The following is an 18,044-nucleotide window of genomic DNA, read 5'->3' as shown; positions in this document are numbered from 1 at the left end:
CGTTTCGGCATAGAAATGTGGGTTATGTGGCCAGAAGAGAGGAGAGAAATTTGTATACATGGGAAAAGGGACGGCACCGGCTATACTCGCTATATGTGTATTATGCGTTCCTCGAACGACCCTTTTTTCCTCGGCATAGAGAGAAAAAGCGCGGGCGAGAGCGAGCACTCAATTTACCGTCATTCGCCCGGAGGCTCGTACGACATAATAAGACGCGTGTGATGCGATGATGGATTTTCCCATTGTCCAACGCGTTACGCTAATTTTCTTCACGCCCGACGATCGGTTATAAATTTTCGACGCTGCGCGGCAGCTCACGAGATTCTAATTCGCGCGTCAAGTGACGAAAGAATTTGTTCGTGTTTCGTACAAGTGAATTTTGGCGAGAGATCGGTTTTATATATAGGTACATAAATTTGGCAAGCAACAAACGCAAGTAGAGGGGCGTAATTCCCGGTAGCCGAGGCATATACGAGCGGATTAGTCGTATCTAAAATAATAATAAGTTTATAGCACGGCCCGCGTGGCTGCAGGCGGCCGATTGCGGATGACGTGCGGAAGGTCCGCCGGGCCGCCTTATAGATCGGTATTACAGGCTGCGCGCGCCGTCCATGCGACCCCCATGCGGAGAACGAGAGAAAGAGAGACTCCGCCAAGCCGGTGAGTTATTGACTCGCCTAGTGCCTGAAATTAGGGAAATTAAGAGGAAAGGGGTATTAACAATAAGCCTCGGCATTCTTATCTCGGCTACGTAAGAAAATCGAGAGGCGAACCGAGCGGTGCGCGTGCTGTACAACCTGGGACGCGAGAGACTCAGCTGATGGGCGTGGACGGGGATCGGAAGAGAGGAAGAGGTGGAGGAGAAGGCCAAGGACAATAACTAGGTGAAGCGGGATTAGCTGCAGTTTTCGGGAAAAGGGTTAAGACAGAGAGAGAGAGAGAGAGAGAGAGAGACCGGGCTAAGAGTTTCGCAAATTTCAAGCCAATGGGACGCTCACGCGCGTCTCTATTCCGTAATTTATGGGCGCTTTACGCAAATTCGCAAATGCTCGTAGGGCCCCGCATCGCAGGATCGGAAGCTGATGCCCCAGCCGCCGCTGACAGAGCGAGAGGATTACGCTACGGCGAGTACTCGTAAATCAGCGCCGGTGCGCTAAACAATGCCGAGGCTTTGAAATATTACAGAAGACAAGCCGGCCAAGGGAGCAAAGGGTTAAGGAGAGAGAGAGAGAGAGAGGCCGCAAAGAGTGCTGCGTAGGTGGTAGTAGCCTGGAAACAAGGAAACGTGTGACGTACTCTGCCACGCAGAGGAAGGATTTAGTGTGCCAAGGCCCCGACCTCTAACTGGATTTTCCAAAGATTTTTCCTCCGAGTGAGAGTCTCGTGGATCCACCCTGCGGCGAAAGGATCCGGATTAATTTACCCGGATTTTGATTTTCTTCTCTCTCGATGGCCGCCGCTATATTGTCTTTGGCTAGAGACTTTGCCCTCGCAAATTGTCGCCTTGTAAGCGCGGGATCAGCCGAGTTTAATGGACTTTTTAGTCGCTTGCCGTCAACATTGCAGCCAGAATTTTTCGCCTCGCAGGATGAGCTTCCCTCCTTGTAAGTACGCATGCGAGATTACTTCGTAGATTACGCGGAGATTATACTCTGCTTATGTGGATCATACGATCGCCGACGCGAGATGTTGTCGAAATTCGAGTCGTTGCGTAACCCGCTGTGTACAATAGTTTCCGAGAAAGAGGACTTATATACGCTGGAACAATACAATCGATCGAGGCTGATGTGACAATTACATAAAAATAAAACGCAAACGCTCTATCGCGAGTAAATACACGGCGCTTACGCCAACGCATTCGAACTTTGTCGACTTTATCGTACGTGACGCGCTCTACGTTCTCCATGCGGTGTGTTTGGAAAAGCGATGCCGATCTGGCTAAAATTTCCAGACTCGAACGGCCTCTACGTCGCGTAAATACGAAAATAATTCCGCGGCCCAGTCGATCGAAAATTCGGAATAGTGCATCCGCGCGTCGGCATCAGGTAGAAATCGGATGACCGCACGCGCTTACCTGCATTCTAAAACCGTGGTTAATTTCAATCTAGTAGGCGGAGGATATGGCACATAAATTGAGTCATTTGCGTTCATAGAATATCCTAAGTATATAATTTATTGACTGCAGTTGTTAGTATGAAAGCGCGGATTAGCGCACGGTAGTGCTCAAAGGGTGGGCGATTTTTATTTAGCATACTGCCTCTACCTACGGAACATTCTATGAAACCAAATGTAAACGAAATTTGCTGAACGGTCTTGTAACATAAATTTGTAGCGATGACATGTATATTGCAATTTCGAGGAAAATGGTTGAGGATTTGCGCACAATTTCAGCGAAGAGTTACGGCGTAACCGATATTTATGAATAAACAATTTTTCCGGATTTTCAATTTGCTGCTCGGATTCACGGCAAAATAATTCAAAACAAATGAATGAATATTGTAGAGGTATCGCTATAATCGTGAGTTGCGTATAGCGACGTATACGTACGCAAGACTCCGTCTTCGCATTGTTATTATTTACAATACGCAGAGCATAGAATGATTGTACGCACATATTCTAATCCATTGTCGACTGTGAAATAGCTCTTTTTCTACAAATTTAACGATTTTCAACAATACATCGTGAATTTTAGTTTTTAATAAACATGTGAAATATTCTAGTGAAGTATGCACTAACGTTGATATTCCTCGCGAAAACGCGCGTGTAAATTTTGACTGATCTGGAAAGAGTTTATACGTAAATGTAACTATTATATTCGAGTAGCCGAATAAATCCGATCTATAATAATTAAGTAGGTATTTTTTTAACAACCGTCATTTGCGTAGATATGCAAAAGGAACTCTTGTGAGACACACCTACCGCTATTAGCGCTTTTATTAAACGATTCGAAATCGGATAATCTTATTTATGACCCAGCGGCGAATTTTACAATCATTCAAGTTCGTCAAACAATTCTTGCAGCACAAATCGGTCGCAGCGATCTTTCAACGAAATAAACAGCATAATTATAACGAAATAGCCGAATACTTTGCAATTTCAAGATGCATCGCGGGCATAACAAGCTTCGGTTGTGTTTGCCACTTTCCCCTTCTCTCGTTTCGAGACCGTCCTTTTCTATTACGGCTGCTCCTCCTACTCTGCGGCTGTCAAGCGGGCGGTCACTTTGCCCCGGCTGTCAAAATTTCCCTCTCCACTCGTCTTCGCGCGCCAAGGAGGACTGCCAGTAGACAAGGGTTGCCTGCCTATATAAGTACTGAGCACCCCCTTCCAGCATTAAACGATTTTTGGACGGCGAGCCGAACACTACTTGAGCATCCGGACCTTGAGTGCCGCAGTAGCAGTAGAGTGTCAGTGGTCAGTGTCGTGCGCATTGATTGCCTATTTTCGAGGACTTTTACAATAGTTCGACCAATTTTTGACAAGCAACGAACTATCGTTCAAGTGTTGTGCTTTTTGTGCTTTTACCGCAGAGATTCATCAACGTTAAGGTGCGTCTACGTTTCTTTATATCGAATAGTGTTAATTGCAAGACGTAGTTTTCATTAAAAATTTTTCGCTAGTGTTCGACAGTAAGGTTCCATCTGAAATTATCGAGTGAATCGCTAAAATCGGCAATTTACTTTCGAAAAATGTTTCATAAAATAAATGAAATTATTTAGGATGGAACCTAACTTGTCTGACATTTGTTGGAAAAAACGTTTTTTTTTTAATTTTTAAAATACGATTTATTCAAATAAATTTTAACTTAAAATCTATAGCAGCTAACTTTGATAATAATTTAACGATTCAGCATAATATTTTTAAATTGTAAAAATCAGTTAACATCACTCAAAAAAAATTTAAGCGCGGTGACATATTCTACCTTTAAACTAACCAATGACTTTTCTATTTACAGTTGGTCAAACAATATTTACAAAGATGACCAAGTCATTCGAGAAGCTTTCAATGGAGTCGCTCCACGGGCTGGACTACTCCAGCAGCACGCCGCCGCAGAAGCCAGTCGACGAGCCTTGCGAGCCACCAGTACTGGATCTGTCTTGCAAAAAGTCTATGCCGCCAAGTCCCCCATCGGACTACGAAAAGGAGCCGATGATTTCGCCGATTTCGTCAATTTCGCCTCTACGAGGATCGCCTTACCTGGAAAATCATCGTGAAAACAACAACAACAACAACAACAACAATGATAGCAAACACATGCACAGTTATCAGCATCCTCAGCCATCTCCAAAGCAGAAAGAGATGGAACAGACTCAGCAAACCTTGACTCACCACTACCACCACGACGAGTCGACGGCCTTCACCTCCAATCACGAGAGGAAAAGTCCTTTGAACCGCGCCTACATTATGACTCCACCATCGGAATCCGACTCGCCGAAGAAAACGAGGTTCCAGCCAATCTACGATCACTCGAACGGCTTGATGCAGGCACATCCGGCTTACTCGATGATTCCGATGAACATGAACCCGATGAGCCTCCCGGTGCCGATACCGATGAGCATTCCACAGGTGCTTCCGACGCTGCTGTCCCAGGTCAACAATCATGTGCCGGTGCCGGTGCCGTCGATGCAGATACCCACGCCGCCGTCCCCTCGCGATGTCCAACAGATGAACGTATCCTCCGAAGAAAGCAAGAAGGCTCCAAGGCCATTCAAGGCCTACCCTAAGGATGCGCTGTCTCTCACCTTGAGCCCGAACATGATGTTCGACCAGGAGTTGAAGGAGAAGTACTCCGACTTCCGTAACAAAATGTTGGACTGCGTGAAGAGGACGAACGAGGGCACCAACATCAAGATGCGCCGTATGAGCAAAAGTCCCATGCTGCCCACCAGCACTTGCAGCGACAAAGACGAAGCTTACTGGGAAAGAAGGAGGAAGAACAACGAGGCCGCCAAAAGGTCCAGAGATGCCAGGAGAGCCAAGGAGGACGAGATCGCCATCAAAGCAGCCTTCCTTGAAGCAGAATACAACAAATTAAAGTACGAGAACGCAATATTGAAGGCGGAGAATTCAAAGTTGCTTTACGGCCGTTAAGTTTGTAATATCGATTTTTATTGATAGAGATTTCTCTACTATCTTCGTAGCCTTGCATCTCGAGCAACAAATAATATGGAAATATCGATTTTTATTGATAGAGATTTCTCTACTATCTTCGTAGCTTTGCATCTCGAGCAACAAATAATATGATATATCGATTTTTATTTATAGAGATTTCTCTACTATCCTCGTAGCCTTGCATCTCGAGCAACAGACTGCTTAATTTTAAGATCGATAGGTTAAAAACTGCGGAATCAGTTAGAATTAGAAAATTTAGATAATTATTACTTGCGGCGTTTTCTCTCTCTCTCTCTCGCTCTCGCTCACGCTCGCTTGTGTATTATTGTGATGCATCAAATTGTATATATTTAAATTAATGATAATTGGGGTGCAAGCGCGCCCCCCCCCCTCAATGAATTGTACAAATAGAATTACAAGAATAATAATAAGAATGCTTTTTTTACCATACATACATGTCTTTGTGAATTGTGTACAGCGCTCCATTTATCACTTCCTTCTACGTAGAAAACTGTCGATTATTTGGTGGTTGGTAATGAATCTGCTAGATCCATTATACTTTCCGATTCAAGAACATCTTTTTCCATTGTTTTGTCGCCAGTAAGAGTTTTTGCGAATGATTTTCGTCTTACTTGAGTGGGTACAAACATGGTAACCAGTGACATTTTCTTTTCGGGTTTTGGATCATCCGTAGTAGAAGTTGCAGGTTTTATTATTTCAAACTTTTCTGTTGTAAAAGCTTTTGGAAGATTCTTGCCAAGGTAAACACTTTTTTTTTTATTTGCTCTAGGTTCGATCAGATCTGTCTCCATAGGTGTTTCATTCTCACTAGCTTTCTTTTTTGATGTTGTTTTATCCAACTCATCATACCTATAACGTTTTGGAAACAGGTGAACTTTCCTGCAATGATTTCTTCGTTCCAGAGGATCTTTGAATTTGACATCACAATGCGATACAAAGCATTGGTACTGCAATCAATCAGATTATTGAATACAGTTTTATCGAAGAAATGACGTATAAAAAAATTAAAACAATACACGCACCATTGGTTGCTTCTCAGCCATCACTTGGAAAAAACTGTCGTGCGTTTCTTGGACATGTATTTCCAAAAGACGAGCAGTTGGTCTCTTTTTCTTGCATTCAGCACAGACAAGATGATGCAGATCATTGTAATGTAACTGATAATCGAATAGGTTATCAAAGATTTCCGGGCAGGCATTACATTGGAATGACTCCAATCTGAAATGGAAAAAATTTTCACATTTTTTTAGGTTACAAACGATAAAGTTCTACGGTGTATAAAGTGAATAACGAATGATCTTACATTTGATGACAAAGTACTTCTTCATCTTCGACAGTAACACCTTTGCACTCAAAAAGTCTGCAATATTCGTACGATTGATTGAAAAAACGTTCGCACAGATATCGCCGACCGATTCCTATTTTTTTTAGTTGAGCATGGAGACGTTCATTATCTCCGTGATCGCCTCCTCTTATATCCGTGTCCATTATCACCTCTTGTCTCTTAACTAACAGATAATGTTTCGGAATAAATGGATTAATTGTTGAAGTTACTTTAAATTTATCGCAAACAAGCAATAACGGAACGATATGAACAGGACGATCACATCCCGCACTATATCACAACAATTATAAATCAATGCGCGCAAAGCGGCTTCTGATTTTTACCTATTTATTATAGATAACTACTTTACCGACGACCTCTTCTATATAAGTATTTCTACTTTACCGAGAAAAGGTCATATTATATGGTAAAGCTGATAATTTTAAAATACTATAGGAATGAAGGCGCGCTTCGCGCGCTCTTGATTCTATCTCTGTCTAATAACACTGGTAGAAAATCTACCATAAGTGTTGGGCGGCACACTAACGTCTGCTAATATTTTATAAGCATGTAACATGTTACTAAATCCCTCAAAACTATTTTTTAATAAATATATTAATAATGCTCAATGTCGTCATCATTGGTTTCAATAGTGAATTTGAAGAAAAGTTCAGTATAAGAGTCAGTGGGTTTGTCTATCATTACAATGCCATTTATTTGCATTATAAAAAAAGCTATATCTAACATTATAAAAAAACTAAACTGAAATTTTACACAGATACTTACTGTGCTACCTAGAAAACATGTAACCTACATGATTATTATTTAACTGTTTTCATTCATATTTTCACATCGAGGCCCATATGAATTTTTTAATTTAGCGTATCAAATTTTGCTTGTAGACAGTTACACATAAACTACCTAGCACATTGTATTTCTGGTTTCCAGTGTATTTTTACATGAAGAAAGTGATAAGTATTTTAGCTTTTTTATCAAGGCATTAATTAGAATTTTGACTTTTAACAGTTGTAAGAGATTTTGAGACCGATAGCTGTTTCTCCATTTTTGCATTTTTTTCTCATTTGAAAACTAACAGGTCTAGAAAGCTCATATTTTGCATATAGATTTCTTTTGTGATTGTGGAAAGATATTTAAAGTTGAATCAACGTTAACTGAAAAACTTCTGATTTCGACACTGATGTGAATGCAAACTCATGCTATACGACTAAATAATTATCATGGGTGTTGTAGTCGAAAACAAAAGTATTTCAGTTAACGTTGATTCAACTTTAAATATCTTTCCACAATCACAAAAGAAATCTATATGCAAAATATGAGCTCTCTAGACCTGTTAGTTCTCAAAATCTCTCACAACTATTAAAAGTCAAAATTCTAATTACCTAACACCTTGATAAAAATATGCTAGAAACCAGAAATACAATGTGCTAGAGATAGTAGTTTCTGCGTAACTGGCTATAAGTAAAATTTGACCTGCTCAATTAAAAAATTCGCATGAGCCTGCATGTAAAAATATGAACGAAAACAGTTAAATCAGAATCATCTAGGTTACATATTTCTAGGTAACATAGGAAGTGTCAGTGTCATATTTTAGTTGTCTAGTAGCCTTTTTACAATTCATTGTTATTCATTGTCATTAGAAGAGCATTGTATAATGATAGACTTAAACTTACTGACTCGGATACTGAACTTTTCTTTAAATTCACCTCTCAAACCTTACCGAGGGCGACTTTGGGCACAGAGACACAGTATATCTTCAAACTCTTTATTCTTTTAATTGAACTTCTCACTGACATTTCAAAAAATAAACTAAATAATATTCACACACTTTATTACTACTTAAATTAGGGTGAGGGTGCCACTTTTCAATACACAAGTTGTAATACTACACACTCTTGGTAATGATTAATTTTTACTAAAATTTCTTGCTAGTTATATTACATATATTTTATCTGTTATCAAGGTTTCCACATTTCATTTTAAACACCTCAAACATTTCTACCGGGTTATGAGTTATGACTGTTTTGAGGGTTATGAATTTAAAGCGCGGTTCTGATCTCGTTGCCTAGGCAACCAAACAGCAACCAATCAAAATCACGTATTAAATGCTTCACAACAAAGGCCATCATTTTTTTAAGAGAGGAGGATGTTCTGTAAATGCTACATATTGCATGTTTATATAAAAGTGAATCACTTTTCCGCAAAATTACTTTTTTTTTTCAAATCTCTCAGTAGTTTTTGCAGCAGTAGGACTGAATGTGGTTAAAGACAAAGATCTTTATATTGTTAATACTGCATCGTATTGATGTGCATTTACTATTTATATTCTGCTGTTCATTATGACAAAGCATGCGATTATTACCATTATTAAAATAAGATAATAATTAATCATTAATTAATTCGGGTGAACATATATAGATATGAAAATGGCATTACGCTTATATTCTGACGGGAAATTTGAAAGTAATTCGTAACTTATACAAATTTATTTTCAATAAATTTAGAAGTAATAAGCAATGTAATTTAACAATTATATTATAATATAAAATTGTTAAATAAAAAAAAATATATTTATATTTAATGAAAATTCCTAGTATTGTTATATTATTAAAATGTTTTATTCAATCATAATCAATCAAATATATGTATATATTATAAATCAATATGATCTTTCGCAATAACGTTGCATTTCAATAAAACTAAAGTCTTCACGTCGTCGATTTCGAATGCAGTCATTTGACTAGCTAGCGCGTCATGACTCCGTCTGAAATTCAGCTTATGTTCATTACGTTGATCTCTCGCTTTCGTTTTCTGAAAGAATTCCAGTTCATTAATTTTTATTGCACTTTACCATCGATATAACTTTTAAGAGTCAATATTATATTAACCGTACATCAACAAAGTAGAAAATCGTCACACTCAGAGGTGCCTCGAGTACTGTACTATTTGCGACGATCCCTCGGGATGCTGCTGTTTGAGTTCGGACACCTTAACCGATGCTATTCTGTTCCTGTACTCTTTGATCTTGATTTTCTCGCCGTTGAGCAGCGGCTCATCCGTGAATTCCTCGATCCTCTCGTTGTAGTAGTATGGCGTGGGTTCAGGTATTATCAGCATACCGTCTTTCTCGACGTATTTCAACGACTCGTCCTTCACCTGATGCTTCTTCTTCGCGGTGGGTTTCGTTCTGCTCACCTGTCTATTATTCGACTGCCTTGGGTTCTGGTCCTGACGCCTGAAGAACTGGTTGTTGAAGGCGACGGGATTTCTCACGGGAGGACGCAGAAGACTACCTGGATGAGGTGTTAGGGTTTCTGGAATTGAGGGGTAGGTACGATGATGCTGATGATGCCTTATTGCGGGACGTTCGGTAGTGGTTGGTCTTTTTCGACTGTCCCAGATTGTCGGCTGCGTCGTCGTTGGCGCGTAGATACTGGAAAGAAAATAGGTTTTATATAGTTGTCTAAATAAAGACTCAACAGTAGTGACGATAGTCAATAACTCACTTGACCCTCATAGTTGGATTAGCACCTGGTTTCACCTTCCGGCTATCCCTCGAGTTGTCAGGCCTCCTCGTGGGACGAGCAGAGGACGGTAGATCGAACCTGTCATTGTTCGCTTGTTTCAGCATCTTGTAGACCCTGTCCGCCTCTTTGCCAAGTGGCAACGAGTGGGATTGGTGATAGCAGTCGGATTTGGTGGGCTCAAACAGCGTTTGTCTCGTGGGATGCTGTGATCCTCTGTGGACAACGTCGCTGTGTTCGCTGTTGTCATAAACGTAGTCGAATGGCGCAGGCCAGGCTCTGATCTGCTTGACTTCGGTTTCCCGCAGTATACTTTGAGTAGTGGCACGCTCTGGCAGCGTCACCACTGTCGGCGAGTAAGTCTGCTGATACTGTCTGTGGACAGTCGCGAAGTTAGGGTTCTGGACCAGGTCAGTTCTGGTCTCGAATCTCTGAGTCGTAGGTGGCGAGTAGGATGTAAGCCTGGCGATGATGCCCTGGTCGTTGCTCAGAGGATCGTACAGGTGGTTTACCGTTGAGTAATATGGTCCGTAGCTTACCGAAGCATCCGGAAGTTTGGTTGGAGGAGGTAGACTGGTAGGCACAGTGTAACCAGGGCTCCTGGCCTCCTCGGTATGCCCATCGGGCCTTCTGGTCTCTTTGCTGCAGTCGCACTCGGTAGTCGAGGATGGCTCACTTAAATGTTTCATTTCTTCTGCTGGCAGTTTTCGGTGTTCTGGCCTACTGTCATCGTGGCTGCCGTAGTCATCGTCGTCCTTGATCTCGTACTCCTCGTACTTGCTCTCGGGTCTACCGTATTCCTTCTGGATCTTCTGGAAGCCACTGACGAGGTCGCTGTTGTCGTAAGAGGCGCTAACTGGGCTTCCGAATTGCTGGATTATCGTTGGATCGTAGACTCCAGTTTGGGGGTTCTTGAACATGGTGAAGTAGCCTGCAACGCGTTCGTCCACCTTGCCACCAGGTTTCTCCAGGTTTTGACCGTAGCTGTCGCGCAGTGGATCGCCCTGGCGAACCTTCTCTCGGTTGTAGCTGATCGGCAGTGTGGTCGTGTACGAGATCACCGGTGGGATAGTTTTTTTCTCATCCTCGTTGTAGTAATTCTTGTTGTATTGCCGAGGTCCGTCGTCGTGGTAGTTTTCGTACTTACGAGCATCGGCTTTGGTAGTGATCTCCTCCTTTTTGGGAATCTGGGTCGAAGCTTCCAAAGACGATGGTCTTTCGGAAACCTTAGTCTCCTGCTCGTAATCCTCGTCTTCGTCCTCGCTGTTATTCCTACTGTCGCTGTAGCTTTCCTTGTCAGGTTCCCGGCTTTTGTCATCATCGTCGTAATAAGGTTTCTCTGTAGGTTCGTCATCCTCCTCGTAACTGGCTGAAAGTTCTTCGTTTCTGTCGCTGATCTCCTTTTCACGACTGGCGTGGAACTCCTTGTTCTCGCCCGCTAGCTTGTGATCACGATCTCTGTTCTTTTCTCGCTCAGCGTTTTCTTCTGCCAGAGCTTCGGCCTGAGCCTCCCGCTCGGCTGCTAGTCTGTACAAATGATCCTCGTGCTCCTTTTTCCAGTTGGGCTCGCCGACGTACATGGCGTGGTTGAACTTGCTACCAACCAGTGGAGCCTCTTCAGCTACTTCACTCGGATCGTGAATTTCTTTGCTCTCGACGCTGTAGTTTACCACGTTCTCGTTTTTCTTGTACTCTTTTTCGGTGGTCTTCTCCTGTGGCTTCACCGTCGTTACCGGTGGCGGTGATTCAGGCTCTGATTCGTTATCGTCATGGTCGTGACTGTTCGTCTCGATGCTACCTTCGTTAGGCTTGTACTCGTAGTTTCGATCTTCGGGCTCATCGTACTTCTCGTGATTGTTCTCGTACTCTTCGTTGTACTGGTGAGCATCTTCCTCGTCTTCGTGGTTACCTCGACGTTCGGAGTCATCCTTGTCTCCGTGATACTCCTCCTCGTGATCCTTGGTGTACTCCTCCTCGTGATCCTTGGTGTACTCCTCCTGATACGTGTTCTCTATGGGCATGGGTGAAGGTGGTTGAGGTGGCGGCAGGTTGGGCACGATCGGCAACGGGATCTTGACAAAGAGCGGCTCCGGCAGCGGTTGACTACGTGGGTCTATGCTCGGCTTCGGTGCGGGCGGTGGTCCCGAGGGTGCTGGAGCTGCCGATGAAGCCGCTGGTGGCGCCGCAGTTCGGTTACCGTGAAATAGCTGCTCGTACTGGGCAAGATGAGTCACCAGGTTTGAGGTATTGACGTTGTTGCCGAAGTTCAAAACTCCCGTAAACCTGACAGTCTCCCTCTGCCTAGGTGTAGGTGGCGCTGCAGAGCCGTTACCCATCATCATCATCGGCGGCATACCCATAGGTGTTGCTGGCATCATGCCTGCGGCAGGTGGCGCTGCTGCAGCAGCTGGAGCGGGCATCTGGGCAGCCGCGGTCGGGTTGGGTAGGGAACCTAGTTGGATAGGAGAGACCGTGTAACCTAGAGCCTCCATAAAGCCCTGAAGAAGTATTCCTAGGGCGCGCTTATCGCGAGGCAGCTCACCGGACTTGTTGAGAGCCAGCATTTCCTCCTCTATACGTCGTATCATGTTCTCGTCTCGGTCTTGCTGGTTGTGCTTCGTCGAAAGAGGATACTTCTTGCGACCGAAAACACCATCGTCGTTCGGAGTGATCCCCAGTGCCCGACCTAGGCACAGGAGGATCAGAAGTCTCATGGCTGCGTGAGATTTCATGATTCGATGCGGATCACCGTATCCTACAATCTATCTCACATGGCAACTGAGTCCCGACGTTTGCTCACAGGCGAACAACGTTTCCACTCGATCGAGGAGGACAATGACGCTCTTTGTGAATCGAGCACACTTTGTCTTAACTTTAATATCACCTTGCACAATTGCGTCTTTACTCTCGCTATTAAATAAGGAACTTTAACCGGCACTAAATTCCACGTCTAGCACTAAAATAGTACATAGCATGAAACAGTCCTCTCGGCGTATCAAAATAATCCTCCAAAAGATTATACAAATTCTCGAGTCAAAAAAAGCAACGATTGGCACTATAGTCCAGCGATTTCCCAATCACAGCGTCCGATCGCACTCCAAAGTCCGGCTGCTTCACAATAGGCTATAATATACAAGTCCGCACGAATCTATCGCGATAGTCAGGCGGGTTCGAGTTCCGCAGTCGAACTGTCGACAGCGGCGAGGTCGTAGCTCGTCAAAGCCCGTTAAACAATGACCGGAGGGTAGTGGTGGGATTTTGCATAATATCGGAAAGGACCCAAGCCGCCTATGGAGAGAGAGAGAGAGAGAGAGAGAGAGAGAGAGAGAGAAAGACAGAGAGTTTCTCTTCAATTGCACGCCGGCTAGTAAAGCCACCTGTTGATTAGAGTCAAGTGAAGCGGCACGGCAGTCTCCGCTGGCAGTGGCTTGGCGCAAAAACTTTTTAGAGACACCGTCACGGCCGCCCACTCACCTCCGCACGAAAATTCTGCGTTCCCTTAACCAGCCGCTTGCTCGTAAATTGCAATTACACCTCGCGCGCGCAGACGCATGTACATTATGCGAGGTGGCCGCGGGAAAAATGGATTATTGGTAAACGCGCTCGCGCGCGACCCAGAAACGGACTCGGGGCTTTTTGAGCGCGTGTACGCGGGCAATTTTCCTCCCGCGGCGAGTTGAGTGTAATTGGATCGGAGGGACTTTCTTTGCGATAATAATATTGTTTTTGTCGTCGCTGGTGTATTCGCACGCTTGTAATGCATAATTGGCGTAGAAAGTTATATCCGATTTTTCGCTTTGTAATTGCTTAATGAGCTCGAGGGCTTTTTATTAATATTTATTGCGAGTCGTTTTTGCCGCATCGTAGGCTATACGAGAGAACGTTCGCGAAGGAGAGTAAGATACCTATCGCTGGTTCATTTGGCAATCTCAAAGATCGGGCTCTTAGATTTTATGCATATGCCATAATTGTTGCGTTTAGTTCGATTATTTTTCTATAGTATACTTCGATCCGTACCGGTAGAGCCGCTCACCGTTAGAGTCGGTAAAATCGAAATTATTGTACTCGGAAAGGCCGTATCGTCGAGCCGAACTTTCCTAACGAACTGCACTTGCGAAGCGCGTAAAGTCATGCCTAACGCTATTAATAAATCCGCGCGCGAGAATCTCGCTGAAAGTGAAAATTTCACTTGCGTCCCAAACTTTTTCTTTCCGCCCCACCTCGAGAGCGAACGTCTTGATCGTGACAATAGCCGGCGTCCTTTTTCCATCGTCGCTTTATTACCGTAATAAAGGCGCAGAAAAAGCCACTTTCAACGCCGGCGCGTTTTATAACGCTCTCTCTCTCTCTCTCTCTCTCTCTCTCTCTCTCTCTCGATTGTGCGCCGTCCCTTCGCAGATTTCTTATCACCTACACATCGTTAAAAAGCCATAGTCAGCGCTATACTCTCGTACGCGGGCGAGAGAAAAAAAATCGGTTGCGCATAATTAACGGTCATTACGAAGTGAATCTTGCGCGGCGTAATCAATCGGCCGCGAAGCGCGATGACAATATTTTCTGCATCGTGGTCCATCGCTGCTGCAGCGCAAGAAGATGACCGGTAGCAGATCGGCGGCTGTATTATCCAATACACGGGACTGACGTTTCCGTTAACGACAAATTGCATACCCGCACAGGCCGGCTTTGGATTCACTTACGACAGTAAGTAAGCAACCGGCTGTAGCGGAGAAAGCCATTCGGTTTCTCGCGCGCCGCTGTGTGGAGAGAGAAAAACGTGGCGGAGAGCGAAAAAGGAAATCGCGAAGCCGCATGCAGGAGGACACGCGAAATTTCTGCATCAGGTTGGGCAAAAAATTTGAATGTTTTTAGGCGACGAGGATGCAGTTGCTGCTGCTGCGTGAAGAAACTTTGGAGAAGAGTTTTTGCAGGGGAAGTGCGGCTGTCGATTTTTATGACGGAGTGAGACGGGGGGTTTTGTTTTAAAATTTTTTTTTTTTCAGCAGAGATCGATGCTTGAAAAGCCCGGTTTCCGAGTAAGCACTTTGCTGGAATGCCTTTTTAACGACATTACGATGAAGGCTTGCGAGAGCAGCTCGTTAGTGATCTTAAATTTTACGCCGATAAAATTACACGATACGCCCGATAAAAGTATGTACAGAGCCTAATAGAACATTTAATCTCGCGACTTTCCATTACACGCGGTATCGAATTATCCGGTTGTAAAAATAACCATATTTCGAATCACTTAGGACTCCGCCGCGACGTAGGAAATAATTAGCATAAACTAAGCAGATACACGGCAATTTACATTAATTTCGCTCTTTCCCTCCAACAACTATGTCGTACATAGTGTACCTCGGGCGCGAGGTAAACAAAACAAATTTCCAAAACAGGATACGCTTCGAGCCTGCAATTAATTCTCGTACGGGCATTTACGCAGCGATGCAAAAAATGGGGTTTACGACCATGCGTTTCCTATTTTATCAACGTTCTCGTGTCACACACACACACACACACACACACCGCGCGAGTACTTTTCTCGACAATCGTCCGTTTAAACGTGCCGCTCTACGTTATAATCGCACCCGGGGACATCGTTTTGCTGATGGCTTTTAATTGCCGTGTACCATCTGCTAACGACGTGTCGCGCGGAATCTAGTTTGCTCCGATTGTGCTTTGACTAATCAGGCGAGAAAATACCCGACGGATGCTCGTGATTTATTGTACACGGAGAGATTTTGCAAGCTAATTGCGCGAGTTAGCCCAGATATTCGGCGTATGCGACCGGATAGTCGTTACATTTTTCGACCGAAAATTCAGGCTCGTAAACAGAGAGCCGTGGTTACTTCACAGGTATACACAATCCATCACCCGGTATTTCAATATCCGCGAAACTAGCCCAATTTTCTCCAAGCGCGATTCTACCGATCTTTTGAAAAAGTCGTCTCGGGAGAGAGAAAAAAACGGTAAATAAGACCAAATCGGTTTGAAGCGCGCACCGCAAACGAGCAACATCAACGAATCGCGTAATGAACGCGCTGCTATAGCTGGCCATAGTGACAGGCCGCTGCAGCGCGATAAATCGGCGCCATGTCGCGGACACTTCCTCGTTCGCTTCTTTGCATCGAAGAAAGTCGGGAAACGTCGATTACAATCGAGCGGGTGGACCTAGTCCCCTCTGCGAGGAAAAAAGATTCTCGATCGATGAGTCCGAAAAATCGTTAATTAATCGCCGACACTTACATCCGCGTCGCGTGATAGGTGCAACCGGTCGTTTCCAGGTCTGCGGTGTATACCGATCTGTTCCGCGATCCACTTGTTACCGCACAGTTCGATGCCCGGGTTTCTCTCTCTCTCTCTCTCTCTGTCTGTGTGACACTACTGTCCCTTTTATCCGGACTCGTCGCTCGTGTCAGTAGATACTTTTTTTCTACGGCATAGGCCATACCGATGTTATTCACGATTTGTTTTCTCCGATCAGCCGGTATAGGGCGAGTTGGTCTCCGTAACACGCGCGAGCATGACAACAAACGAGTCGGATGCGTAAGAGCCTCGAGCTGCAGGTGCCCTGCAGCGAGTCTAGATTTTGCAATTCTGTAATGGGAGTGGCTGAGACCGAGTTGTCACTCTCGTAGTCGCGAGGGCACACACGCGTGTGTGATACCGGTGGATCGGGAATTCGCCATAACGATGGAAACGAGTTGGATGAAGAACGCGGTATAAAAGTCCAGGACGATCGGCGCATGTGTATCAGTCGGCTCGGCTGAGTTTCTTTACACGCACATATTGTATAGGAAAATGAAGCTGCTGGTAAGCTCGGCTCGATGATTTTTCGCAATTTTTCGGCTGAGTCGTTACTAAAATCTTCTGGCTGTGTTCGTAGCTGCTGCTCTCGCTGGTGGGCTTGGCCGTGGGTCAGGCGATCATTTCGAAGCCCGCGGAGACGAACGACGTCGGTGTCAATCAGGGTGTGCTGAATCAGGTGCCGCAAGAGGACGTGGAACAAGCTGAGGATAAAAAAGTTGACAAGAGAAGCTACGGCTGGAACCCGTGGATCTGGCCGTCCTACGGTCACGGCTGGTCTGGACACGGTCACGGATGGTCCGGACATGGATGGCCATCGTAAGCTCGCTTTTCTGTAACGCGCATTGATTAGTCTTAATTTATACGAGCGCGTAAAAGTCGCAATAATTTAATTTCAATAATTCGATCTCGCATTGTGCAACGCGGCGATAAACGCAGTTATCCAATAAATAATTCACCCGCGCGGTATAATGCAATACTTTCCAATATTCATGCAATCTTTCGAACAGGTATAGTCACGGATGGTCAGGACACGGCCACGGTTGGCACGGTGGATGGTCAGGACACGGACACGGCTGGCACGGTGGCTTGAGCTACGGTTGGCCCATCTATATCAGCAGCGGACACGGCTGGCACGGTCATGGTGGATGGCATAGCAAGTGGTGAGAGCTGACTTGGATATGTATGGCTCGTCGTTGTATATTTTGGAGGCCCGTCAGCGAGTTCGAGAAGCCGGGGATCCTTATTATTATTATTATCATTATTGATTTTACCTTGTACATTTGCGTGGATGACGTCGATATGCGGTCTGCCATTTTTAACGATGTTGATGTGACCAGTTCTTCTAGCTGTAAAATTTGCTACGCTTTTGTCGAGAGCGTTGTATAATGAACAAAAAAATGCACATGTGCCAATACAGAAGATCAATAAAATATTTGAAATCTCAAACTACTTTACGCGTATTATTTTGAAAAATGCTGTTATGCATTAAGTGCCGTCATCCTAGGTGCACTTGAAAGTAAAACAATTTCCAGTGCTAATGAAATGTAATATAATATTTCTTACGATTCGAGAAACGCTTCTATTTCCTATACAGTAATCACTGAAGTAGAAATCCATAATATTATTCCTGAAGCCTTAGCAGCGATTACAGTAAGTGTGCATTGAAACATGGAAAAGTGTTGCTCGAAAATGTTTTCGCGCACTTTCTATTCCACTTCGTCGCGTTATTGTTTACAGCG

General features: G+C 44.2%; 4 protein-coding genes across 5 annotated transcripts; 2 read left to right on the top strand and 2 right to left on the bottom strand.

Moving 5' to 3' along the window:
* The first annotated feature begins 3,492 nt into the window (after positions 1-3,492).
* On the top strand, positions 3,493-5,560 carry Gt (giant). The gene is given in 2 exon segments (NM_001134921.1): positions 3,493-3,548; positions 3,956-5,560. A coding segment is annotated over 1 exon segment (1,113 nt). The 5' UTR covers positions 3,493-3,548; positions 3,956-3,978; the 3' UTR covers positions 5,092-5,560.
* LOC100678360 (protein lethal(2)k10201) lies at positions 4,560-6,802 on the bottom strand. 2 transcript variants are annotated; one of them, XM_032596021.1, is made up of 4 exons: positions 6,437-6,802; positions 6,156-6,351; positions 5,568-6,080; positions 4,560-5,010 (listed from the first exon to the last, which is right to left on the bottom strand). In XM_032596021.1, the coding sequence occupies exons 1-3, from the start codon at positions 6,619-6,621 to the stop codon at positions 5,631-5,633; spliced, it is 831 nt and encodes a 276-aa protein (XP_032451912.1). In that variant the 5' UTR covers positions 6,622-6,802; the 3' UTR covers positions 4,560-5,010; positions 5,568-5,630. The 2 variants fall into 2 exon arrangements, with proteins under 2 accessions (XP_032451912.1, XP_031789628.1); XM_031933768.2 differs by having other exon boundaries at positions 4,560-5,006; positions 6,437-6,797.
* A 2,592-nt stretch (positions 6,803-9,394) lies between these two features.
* Positions 9,395-12,891, bottom strand: LOC116415785. Its single transcript, XM_031920989.1, has 2 exons — positions 9,982-12,891; positions 9,395-9,908 (listed from the first exon to the last, which is right to left on the bottom strand). Exons 1-2 carry the CDS (start codon positions 12,711-12,713, stop codon positions 9,395-9,397), a joined length of 3,246 nt encoding a protein of 1,081 aa, XP_031776849.1. The 5' UTR covers positions 12,714-12,891.
* A 3,906-nt stretch (positions 12,892-16,797) lies between these two features.
* Positions 16,798-17,469, top strand: LOC100122936 (cold and drought-regulated protein CORA-like). Its single transcript, XM_001607491.4, has 3 exons — positions 16,798-16,809; positions 16,883-17,121; positions 17,313-17,469. Exons 1-3 carry the CDS (start codon positions 16,798-16,800, stop codon positions 17,467-17,469), a joined length of 408 nt encoding a protein of 135 aa, XP_001607541.1.
* The last annotated feature ends 575 nt before the right edge of the window (positions 17,470-18,044 follow it).

The sequence above is a fragment of the Nasonia vitripennis genome, chromosome 1, assembly GCF_009193385.2.
Source record: "Nasonia vitripennis strain AsymCx chromosome 1, Nvit_psr_1.1, whole genome shotgun sequence".
Taxonomy (NCBI): domain Eukaryota; kingdom Metazoa; phylum Arthropoda; class Insecta; order Hymenoptera; family Pteromalidae; genus Nasonia; species Nasonia vitripennis.
The sequence above is the reverse complement of the archived record's forward strand: the minus strand, read 5'-3'. Positions and strand labels throughout refer to the sequence as shown.

Bases quoted from the DNA above. Each gene is read 5' to 3' on its own strand.
- LOC100678360 (XM_032596021.1), bottom strand. From the start codon at position 6,621: ATGGACACGGATATAAGAGGAGGCGATCACGGAGATAATGAACGTCTC. The intron at 6,352-6,436 runs GTAAGATCATTC...TTTCCATTTCAG, and splicing joins GAAGTACTTTGTCATCAAAT to ATTGGAGTCATTCCAATGTA. The intron at 6,081-6,155 runs GTGCGTGTATTG...GATTGATTGCAG, and splicing joins TGGCTGAGAAGCAACCAATG to TACCAATGCTTTGTATCGCA.
- LOC116415785 (XM_031920989.1), bottom strand. From the start codon at position 12,713: ATGAGACTTCTGATCCTCCTGTGCCTAGGTCGGGCACTGGGGATCACT. The intron at 9,909-9,981 runs GTGAGTTATTGA...TTTTCTTTCCAG, and splicing joins AATCCAACTATGAGGGTCAA to TATCTACGCGCCAACGACGA.
- LOC100122936 (XM_001607491.4), top strand. The intron at 17,122-17,312 runs GTAAGCTCGCTT...TCTTTCGAACAG, and splicing joins TCCGGACATGGATGGCCATC to GTATAGTCACGGATGGTCAG.